Genomic DNA, 12,194 nt, shown 5'->3' on the forward strand with positions numbered 1-12,194 from the left:
AATGCAAGAGCTAAGGTCCCGGTTTGGTCTAGGGCCTTCAAGGACAGCATGAGCTTCCAATAGCTCGAATAGGCCAAAGTCAAGGTACCGGTTTGGTCTAGGGCCTTCAAAGACAGCGTGAGCTTCCAATAGCTCAAATGGACACATCATGAGAGAAACAAGATTCCAACTTGTTTGAAATGCCGATGAAACAGCAGCCAGTTGTAGAGGAAGAGTTTTCAATCAATGTTTCAAAGGATATATTTCCTGAGTCTTGGAAATATTCAGTTGCAATAATTGTAAAATGCAATTCACAATTGAGAGTCACATAAATCAGTGATATTGGTAATATATCACAATAAATATCAATAGAATGAATGATGGGTAAACTTTCAGTCCCACAATGCAAATAAAGAAATACTAAACAAGGTTAGCACTCGATGTAAGACAAGAGTCTGCAATATGTAAAACAAATTTAAACTTGTAGACAGATGCGGTGATGCACACAAGCAGCAATTTTGAGAATGCCGTAATGGAAATAAAAATATGTAAAATTGAAACAAGTGTTCAAGTCTTGAAAAACTAAAAATAGCTCCACAGAACCAGTCGAGAATATCCAACAATTGAAATAAACAAACAGGGCGAGGTGAAAACTATTTTCATGAGAGATGAGAGTTCAAGTTGTAACTTGCATATATTAAGTTAGCACACACACACAGAGTTTCCAAACACATTGACAAATTAAAATTGAAATAACAAATGAACCAATTGTCTGAATCACAAGGTTGATGGCTCCAAAGAACCGAAAAAATGTCTCCAACAAATAAAACAAGTAAAACAGGGCAAGGTGAAACTATTTTCATGAGAGATGAGAGTTCAAGTTGTAACTTACACACACAAGAGTTCCCGAGCACGTTGACAAATTAGAAATGAAATAACAAATGAACTAATTGTCCGAATTCCAAAGTTGATGGTTCCAAAGAACCGAAAAAATGTCTCCAACAAATAAAACAAGTAAAACAGGGCGAGGTGAAACTATTTTCACGAATAAAGTAGAAATGAATGGAGACACACATGAAGTTGCTGGTAGACAGACAAACGATGATACAGTGAAAACAGGAAATGGATAGCAAGCAGGTGCTACCTTGATCAAGAAACCACCAATAAAATTGATCTTTAAAAAGATGCAAAAAATATCCGGAAGCCGAACAACGAATTGACAAATACAATAATAAATGACAGAGGCTTTAGAACATATCCAAAAACTAGAACAAAGTTAAATAAAAATATGCAACGAGAATGCACAGTATCAGGACGGCAGTGGACCACTAGTGCTCCAGCTGCAAAGATACAAACTAATGACTACCACGCAGACAGAGAAACATGACAATACAAAATCAATAAAGAGATTGTTTGAAGATGGAGAATAGTTTTAACAAACAGTAGCATTGTCAATAATTTTGAAATTGCCACAATTACTATGGTATCGAATGAAAATATTGATATATTATCAATAATATTGATACTGTGAAATGGAAAATATCAAAGTCTTAACAATCAATATATCAAACTAATTCTAACTTTTTTCCCGGGGAAAACTGATTTTATTGCATTCAAACATGTAGAAATCAGGATTGTATTCTACTTTTACTTATTTAAACTATGTAATTTGAATAACGCATTTCCAAACAAAGATGTGAATGATGTTTGAGAATACTGAATGATAATTATTAGTAGTCAATAATTATTAGTAGTCAATAATTATTAGTAGTCAATAATTATTATTTATCGATTTATTGATAATATTATATCAACATTTTGGGTTTATTGATTTTGGCTTTAGACCAGAGTGCTGCATGCCGTTTGGTCAATGCATTTTGCATTTGCAATGAACCAACGGTTTTTTGAGGTTGTTTGTGTTTTGTAGTTTGTAGTTTTTGTGATTTTATCCAAGGAAATATAGGTAAGTCAAGTGATTTTGTTTTTATTGGTGTACCATAAAATGGAAGAATAAATTTATTATAGGTCTAAATACTTATATATTTAAATGATAATCTTTTCGAAAGACTATTATAGGCCACACATTACATAACCTAATAATAATAATAAGAGAAAAGCCTCTTGAATTTATCATTGCTGGAAATAAGATGATTATTATTCTAGGCAGACACATTCCAGGGTTATTATGCTGGTACATATAAATAATTTATTTATTTAAATTATTTAAATGTGTAGCAAAACTTTTTATTTAGCCTAACCTAAGTAGGCCTAATCAGTGTTGCCAAAAAGCGGGTAATTACCCGAAAAGCGGTAATGCTGTGGTTAATGGCAGATGGAGGTAAAAACCGGGTAATTGGAAATGAAAATATTAATCTGTTTTTTTATTTTTACCTTTATAATCTTCCACAAGAAAATTATTTTCATATTTTCTCATGTTTTTCGACATGTCATTGTGAGTGGAAAGTAAGTAGGGAATTCTTGGTTGAATAGGGAATTTTTTGTTGATTAGGGAATTTTTAGTTTGTTGAGGGTAATTTTGACGAAATGCGGGTAATTTTTTGCTCTGGCGGGGGTAATTGGGAAATGTTGGACTAGCAACACTGGGCCTAATTGAAGTCACCACAAACTAATCTACACTCATGTTATTATAATGATCAATAATATATGACTGTGGATTGATAGATTAAAATTTATTCAGTTGTTTTCTGGACCAGCAGGCTTTATTTAAACTTTTTCCAGCAAGCAATTGATTCATTTATTTATATTAACAGCTTTATATCTTATTCCAATTTAGAAAAACTATCGGTGTAGTCCTCTCATTTCAGCAATAAATATTTTATATAATAAGAAAGAGTGAGACTTTGTGTTTGCAACATCTGTGTTTTTCTAGTTTTCCAGTCAAAAAATATTATTTGAAATATGTTTAATTATAAGTAAACTTTTGTTTCATCTCTGATAGGAGCTGTGGTGATGAAATTTTCCAACACAAAAGAAAAATACATAGAAGCAGTACCGTACGGTAATCAAATACTGGCTAAAGTCTCCAAAAACTCGGTTTACCAGCAAAGAGAAATCTAAGTAAGTCTCAATTTTGATTAATTTAAAACAGAATAAAAAAGTCAAACAATTTTTTCTATGGGTGATGTCCACATGAGCTCTAGGCTTGTGCTAATCATTATAAGTTAGTAATCACACCGGGTGAGTCATATGTATGGGAACCTTTCAATAAACTAGAGACTGTTGTTGATATAATACTGTAGCTTTCAGGATATGTTACTGGTCAAATACTCTAACTCTTCACATACGGTACAACTGAATTTCAACCCCCTTCATAAGGGGTTGACTAGGTTCAGAATGTATAATATGGTGACTCAAGAGTTTTAACTGGAATATTTTTAATGTAAACGCCTATTGTGTGGTACATTATTTTAAAGGGCTTTTTAAAACAAGAAACATAACATCAATTGAAATGTACTATGAAACTTGAAACCAAAATGGTGGCTGATTGAAGTTACAGTTTTTAAAGAAATGAGGGGTTATAACTCAAATATTTTTAATGTAAACACCCATTGTGTGATACATCATTATAAAGGCCTTTTTAAAACTAGAAAGATGACATCAATAAAAATCTATGATAGTTTTATCCAAAATGGCGGCTGATTGAATTTTATCAATTACTTCTTTAAAAACCAAAACTTCAATCAGCCGCCATTTTGGATAAAAGTATCATAGAAGATTTTTATTGATTTCATCTTTCTCGTTTTGAGAAGGCTTTTAAGATAATACACAATGGGTATTTACATTCAAAATCTTTGATTTACAACCCCCTTATGAGGAGTTGAAATTCAGTTGTATGTCAAAAGTTGGAGTATTCGACCAATAAACTTATCCTGAAAGTTACATTATTATATCTACAACGGTCTCCAACTTATTGAAGGGTTGAAGACTGTGATGTTTTGAAAATAAATTCAATTCTAATATATTTGAATTATTGTTGTTTCACCATTTTATTAAAGCAAAAATCTCCCTATTGGCCATCCAGACATTTATGGTTTTTTCCCATTGGTGATGCAAAGCTAATACAAGCAAATGGCTGATACAAAGTCCAACAGCTGAAAAAAGAGCTTACATGAAACATTTTTGAAATTTGTCAGCTGTTGAATGATTACAAATATGAAAATGAGCTTTTTTTGTAATTATAGTGTCCAGCTGTTAGATTGCATATATCACTACTTAGGAAAAATCCATTTGTCTGAATAGGACTTTATAGTTGAATTTAATTTTTATTCAGTTTTGTGTAAAATTATTGTAAAGTTAGGGTAGAGAATTTACTTCACATTATATTGTGGTTATTCAAAAGTTTTATAAGATTTATAGTTTTTTAATGTAAAAATAAAGAATAATTCTTTTCAATAATTGAAAAGGTTATTTATTCAGAATAATTAAGGTAATCCTTCTCCATCTTTTCACGATAAAATATTGTAAAAATGTATTTTAAAAACGTTATTTTCATGTGAAGTTTTGGAAATTTTCATGTGAAAGAAATGACTAAATGTGGGACAAGAAATGTAGAAAAACCCGTTTTATTCATTTCTTTTCTGAGAGTTCAGTATACATGTTCAGTATAACGTGAAAATGTAGAAACAAAAAAACGTTATTTTCAAGTTTCAGTTTCACGTACTTTTCACGTAAAAAGTTGGAACATTTACACTTTTTTTCACGTGAAAAAATGTGATTTTCTCGAATTTTCCACCAGAATATGACGTTATAATGTAAAACTGTGAGGACATAATTTTCACGTGAAAAAAACGCTCTTGTGTTATCTTGGACTTTCCTTTCAGGAGAGGGAGAGTCATGCATATTTAAATACATTTTTAGGTTATTAAATGAATTTGCTAGCAGATTAATTCAGGAAATAAAATCCTTATTTTGTAATTTGTAAAGATTGTATACTTTGAACTTTTATTTGTTCTAGAAATGTTCAAACACCGGATCCTGGAGGAAAATCTGAATGCTACAAAAATTGAGATTGAATTGAGGTGCAGTAACATAAACCAGTATGTAGCTCAAAAAATTGCTACTTTTAACAGGAAGAGATTAAAGTATTCTGGAGCACCACAATAAGGACCTTTCTTAATAGATGAATGACATGCATATGAGTTATTTTAATAAACAAACTTCTCACATTATTTATGTCTTAACTATTTACATCCCTTAATTTCTCATCCATATATCAATAGACATCTATTCACTGAATCCAATTTACTTATATTAATTATAGATAATTAAACAGGTATACTCTCTTGTCTGATGCCAGTTGCAGCTGGGTTAAAATATTATAATCCTTGCAAATGTTATCTTCATCCTAAGCTGCTCTCCTAGATTTAAAAGAGGATTTTTTCTATAAAGGAGACAGGCTGCTTATAGATGGCTATTGATCTGTATTGATATCAATACAGCTGGTTATGTATTGATATCCATGGCTACCTATTGATGTGTATTGATATCATTAGGTATTTGGGCCAATACATATCCATGGAAATGTATTGTTGTGTATTGATATCAATACAGCTGGTTATGTATTAATATCCATGGATATGTATTGATTTGTATTGATATCAATAGGTATTTTGGCCAATACACATCAATACATATCCATGGAAATGTATTGATGTGTATTGATATCAATACAGCTGGTTATGTATTGATATCCATGGATATGTATTGATATCAATAGGTATTTGGGCCAATACACATCAATACATATCCATGGATACCTATTGATGTGTATTGGCCCAAATACCTATTGATATCAATACATTTTTTCTATTGATCTCTATTGATCACTTCCACTAGGGAATGTACTTAATCGAACAAATACTGGTAATAAGCCTACAATACGCTTTGACATTCTAGAATCCAGCAATTGGAACTCATTCAACTGTTTATAAAGTGAGTTTCCAAAGCTAGGATATGCTTGTCATAGAAGGTTCTTAAGAATCTTGGCCCCAAGAAATTGATATCATTATGCCATAAATTGTTGATTGATATTTTAATCAATTGATCAGCGTGTCTAGATGTTATAGAGGCTATAGCTCAATTAGAATACATCTGAACTCAGTAACAGGAGTAACGTAGCAAGAATAATGATATATTACACCAGCAGGGCACCCGTTCTTCGCTACGGGAATTGAAAGATATATAATTATTTTTGTGAAATATTTATAATCTAAATTCTAACAAAATTGGTATAATCGTTTTTGAGATTAGGCCACAACTTATTGACATGAAAATTATTGAGTCAAATCATTTGAATAATTATAAATTGATTTGTTGGAAGTGCTCTGTAGAATAGTAGGCTGCAACGAATTTTGTAGAATATTGGGCGGAGTTCAAGAGTCGATCTCGATTTTATTCATTGGCAATTAATATTTGCCGTTGACAATTATCAAATTAGCAGTTAGTCAAATCAGGTTATTTTTGCTTTTGTTTGATGCAAATCAAAATTAAATTCCAAATTAAGTTTATTTGAATTTGTTGACTCTGGTATCCATGGATCTCTTGCTTATTCTGGAATTTTTGGCATAGCCGATCGCTTTCTCTTTGTGTCACTGATTCAGCAGTGTGAAAGCATCCACTGATTCTTTCTTCCATGGAAGTCCATTCATACATAAGAGTCCATTCATAATAGTTAATCTATTGTGGCTGATTTCTCATGTTATAAACTTTACTATCATAAATATTAAAGTGGGACCATTTTAATGTGAATTTGCATAACTCTGAATAGAGTTTATTCAATCACTTTGATTATTGACTACCATTATATGATTTCTTTCTTTAATCTTTGCTTGAAACGAAAAGCTTAGGGATGAACATTTGGATGTTCAATTAACAAAATCGGGGAACCGAGCTTTGCTCTGGAGTGTAAAAGCATCATAGACAATTTGTAACGAAAGATTGAATTTATAGTTTATATTTATTTGTTCATTTTCTCAGTCGTACTTACTTTTACAGTTATATGAGGAGGCACTGGGAGGAGGAAAGTGGGACATGACACAAGAGATTAAGTTACGCATATCCAGCTGCTTTCAATAGAATGAACAGAGTTTTCAAGATCCATATGATGTTACCATTGCAACTGAGACTAGACTTCTGAGGTGTTACATCTTCCCTATTTTCCTGTATGGACCAGAGTCATAGACATTGAACAAGAAAATTGAAGCTTATGAATTATGGTTGTACCGAAGAATGCTCAGAATATCTTGGACAGAACATGTAACAAATGAAGAAGTTCTAAGACGGATGAAGAAATTAAAGAAATTCTGAGCACCATTAAGATCCGTAAGCTTCAATACTCAGGTCACATAATGACAAATGAGTCCAGATACTCTCTGCTGCAGCTCATCATGCAAGGGAAGATAGATGGAAGGAGAGGACCAGGAAGACGAAGGATATCCTGGTTACACAATCTTAGGGAATGGACAGGGAAGACATCTGTTGAACTTTTCCGAATTGCTGTCAACAGAGTCAGACTTGCCCTGCTGGTCGCCAATGTCCGAAACGGATAGCGCACAACAAGAAGAATAGAGTTGAAATATCGCCAAAAAATTCCTTAGTGAGCACCTAGGACTTATAAGAAAGCTATATTCCAAGTTTTGTTGCAATCCATCCAGTAGTTTTCCAGAAATCGTGATCAGTGAGTGAGTCAGTGAATGAGTCAGTGAGATAAGAATTTTATAAGAGTATAGATTTACTAGGCTACTACGGCATCAAGAAAACTAGATCAGAGTAATAATCCTACTTTGGACGATAGATCACACAATGTTGGAGATAGGAATGATAGGCTACCGTATCATAATACCAGTCTCAATAGTCATATAATGTGTAGGCTACTTACAAGAATTAGCATGATTGGTTTTATATCACTTTTCGTTTTAATTTCCTCATAATTAATTGTATGTTTGTTTATGTGGCAAAGTGATAAGGCGACGGACAGAAAATGTCTCCTGTAACAAATTGAAGCGTTATTAGTAACATGCTTAAAGTGGCTTTTTTATTAAAAGAGATATATTGTTTTTAAAATCTCTCCTAGAGCCACAAAAGTATACGGTATTTTGATGACAAGATTTTCTCCATCAGGTCTGGATGAATTATTAACAGATCCAAAACTAGTCATTAAAACCAAGTAGATGTGCAACCCTTACTGGAGACACATGCTAATAACATGAAAAGTAAAGTATTTGTATAGTTAGGTGTACTGGTATGAACCAAAAATATAGCTTAGACTACCTCATACGGTAGGGAGTTATAGAAAAAGATGTCTGGAGGACAATATCGAAGAAACTTAAAAATCCTACTATTAAACGAGCAATAATTTATGTTTATATATGTTTATATATCTGTATGTGACCGGATCTCTAAAACGGCTCTAACGATTCTCACGAAATTTTTGGAACAAAGTAAGTTTATGATATGAAAATTCGATTGCACTAGGTCTCAACCCTGGGATAACTCGCTGAAGAACATTAAAAGGATAAAACGTACTTGGAATAACAGCTTGAAATTTTGTCGTCTGTCGATACCGTACCGTATGATGGAAGAGAGTGAACGAGTGCATATGTGGGATCATCCAGCTGATCTCACAAGAAGAAAAATTTCAGCAAAACTTATTTATTTTCGTTTATTTCTTTTTTTAGGAAACATTTGTTTACTTTAGAAAGTCCAAAATAATAACTAGATGCTGTTAGTGATACATAGTATATCATAGCCACCTCTAATACAAGACCGCGGCCTACGATGTTGCAACGTCGCAGTGTAGGCCTAGAATCTAATACATGATTGGTGAAAAAGATCAGCTGGTATTTTTTTAAATCTTTATCACCAATCATGTATTAGATTCTAGGCCTACACTGCGACGTTGCAACATCGTAGGCCGCGGTCTTGTATTGGAGGTGGGTATGATAGTATGTGCCTCCTCATAGAACTGTAAAAATAATTGTACGACTGAGAAAATAAATGAATATAAAATATAAATTCAATCTTTCGTTACAAATTATCCATGCTTTCACATTCTAGAGCAAAGTTCGGTCCCCCGATATTTAGATTTTATGGAATAAATTGTATCTTATGCTTTTCAGATCAGCAGTGATATATTCATTCTAAATAGATTTGTTTTGTACCGTTTGTTTGATTTTTTTATTGAAATCCATTCTTATTTTTAATTATTCGTCAAAACTATAGCCTACAACTCATCCTAGAAAAGTACTACCCAGGATAGAGCCCATACGGTTTCAATTGTCTAATTCGGTTTTATTCTAATTTAGTATATTCTCATAATTTTGTTCAATCAATTCAAGTGATAATTTCAATGGTACAGGGTTGAACACCAATGAAGTTCTAAGGAGAATTTGAAATATCTGTTACTTATTTTTGAACGAAACTCACAGTTTTTTTAATCAACTGCGATTACCTCAAAGGATGCCATCCTTTTTGTAACAATACGTTAGGCCTATATATGGTGAACGATTGACTGTTTGGTGAGGCATTATTAGTCAAAAATTCATTATTGCCCCTTACTATTTCAAGAAAACGCCACTGTTTTGTTAATGTTTGTTTGACCATTATTTAGAAAAAATAATAAAGTGAAAAAAGAAAGATGACCATTATTTAGAAAATAATGTTTGTTTAACCATTATTTAGAAAAAAATAATAAAGTGAAAAAAGAAAGATGGCCATTATTTAGAAAATAATGTTTGTTCAACCATTATTTAGAAAAAAGAAAAATGGCCGCTTTGTGAATAACTGAAGACTTCCGGACAATTTGAATATGATATTAAGATATGTTTGTTTCCCAGGAACAATGCCCTAGAGTATTGGTTGGGTGTTGGTAAACACTCTGTATAATTATATTACTGTGGGCTATTCAGATTGGATTGACAATTCAGATTGCCTATATAATGATAACAATAGGCCTATATTATATCGTCTGAATAGCCCACAGTAATATATAATTATACAGAGTGTTTACCAACACCCAACCAATACTCGTCTAGGGCATTGTTCCTGGGTAACAAACATATCTTAATATCATATTCAAATTGTCCGGAAGTCTTCAGTTACTCACAAAGCGGCCATTTTTCTTTTTCCACTTTATTATTTTTTTCTAAATAATGGTTGAACAAATGTAATTGAAACTCTGCACAATCATTTATTACAACTAGACAAAGCTACAGAAAAATCATGATACTTTAATTAAATTATTTAATTTAATTACCTATCGATTGTTATTACCTGATTTTTAAGATTGGACCAATATTGACTGAGATATATGGCAGCTTATTTAGTGGTTGGTGACTCATCTTTGGAGGGTTATATAAAGTTATTTTATTGTTTGAAATGACTTAAAATCGCATACTAATAACACGCAATGCAAATAGATATTGTTTCATCATTGAGGCGACTTCATCAGCATGCCTTATTGATGTGCACTGCAAAAAACTTTCAGTAGTCACCTATGACTAAAAAAGCGGCAATATCTCAGTTAATATTGGTCCAATCTTAAAAATTATTATCACCAAATCGATACCGGTAGGTAATTAAATTTAAAAAAAAAGTTATTCTTGTAATTTTTTGTAAAACCAACGGTTTCTGAGTTATTTAAGAAACAGCATTTTAAATGGCCGCCATTTTGTTTTATGAATTTGAAAAATAATTATAATTTTTTGTAGCTTAGTCTAGTTGTTATAAATGGTTGTGCAAAGTTTCAATTTCGTTTGTTCAACCATTATTTAGAAAAAAAATAATAAGTGGAAAAAGCAAAATGTTCGCTGTGTGAGTAATTAAAAACTTCAGGACAATATTTGAATATGATATTTAGATATGTTTGTAACCCAGGAACAATGTCCTAGAGTATTGGAAGGGAGTTCGTAAACACTCTGTATATATTATATTCAAAGCATGATTTTTTCTGCCACAATTGAGGAGACAACATGCCTATTATTGTAAAGTTATGCGTTTTAGCCAACACAACCAGGCAATTATCCACTACCAGGTGTATATATTTTAGAGGCTCTTTGTTTTATTGATAGGAATAAAGATAGGTTCAATACAGGAGAGTTGTTCCACTCATACAATACCAGATATAGACAAAACCTCAGAGACGACATTCATCGAACTGGTATGTATGAGAGGGGGGTGAAGAGTGCAGGAATTCGGCTTTATAATTCATTGCCAACACGCATAAAAGCTCTTACAGGTGAAAAGTTCAGAATTAAGGTGAGGGAGGGGTTGTTGCAGGTTTGTCCTTATTCCAGTGAGGAATTCTTTTTGCATTATGGAATGCAAAGATTGACGACTTAGATTATAATTGACAAATCCGTATACCCCTTTCATAGGTGATCAGTGGGATAAAAAAAATGAAATGAAAAATTAAAGTTAAGAAACCATAAAGAATAGATAAAGTCTATAAATGAGAGAACTCGAAACATCCTACTTCAGGACTCTTTCCTACGGTCCTTCAAAGTTTACATGTAATATCCTTATGGGAGAAGATTTGTGAGCTGGCCACACACAGAAATAAAAATCAGCTGTTATACTATAATCATTGCTTCATCAAACACCCGTCGGTAGATAGTAGATAGTGGACAAAAGTATATGCTGCTCCATATAACCGCCCATGTATTTTATTCTAAACGCCCCGACTAAAAACAAAATGACTGTTCTGTGTGTAACCATCATAAATGCAGTGCATTCATATAAATGAATGTCTGTGTGTTTGTTTGTTCCCTATAGACTTAAAAACTACTTGACAGAACGGCATGAAACTTTGGGGATATGTTGTGTGAATATTTGGGATGGTTTCTGACCAGAAATTTTAATAGGGGGGGCTAATAATTATCAATCCATTTTACAGACCTATTTTTTCGAAATTATCGGCCGAGCGCCGGCTACTGAAAAACGGAAAGATGATCATGATTTAATATCATATTGTGATAATTATGATTTAGCATCTAAAGTTACCGGTTGTAATAAACAGATAAATTGTGTACTGGTATTAATACGGTAGTTTGGAGTACAGTAAAGGTAGGCGCACACAGCAGATCGTCATCGGACGGACGGCACGCATTGAACGCATTGAGACGATTAGATTTGATGCATTGTTTTCAATTCGAGTGCGCACACCTATACGATGCGGATAGGTATACGCACTCCAATTG

At 32.6% G+C, this 12,194-nt stretch overlaps 1 protein-coding gene across 1 annotated transcript in view; it reads right to left on the reverse strand.

The window, feature by feature from the left end:
* Positions 1-12,194, reverse strand: part of LOC111060479 — a 55,662-nt gene that overhangs the window by 18,514 nt on the left and 24,954 nt on the right. The window contains exon 4 of the mRNA XM_039430373.1: positions 7,877-7,985. Coding sequence (XP_039286307.1) covers positions 7,877-7,985 — 109 coding nt within the window. The remainder of the gene's footprint in view (positions 1-7,876; positions 7,986-12,194) is intronic.

This window comes from Nilaparvata lugens, chromosome 6 (assembly GCF_014356525.2).
Source record: "Nilaparvata lugens isolate BPH chromosome 6, ASM1435652v1, whole genome shotgun sequence".
NCBI lineage: Eukaryota > Metazoa > Arthropoda > Insecta > Hemiptera > Delphacidae > Nilaparvata > Nilaparvata lugens.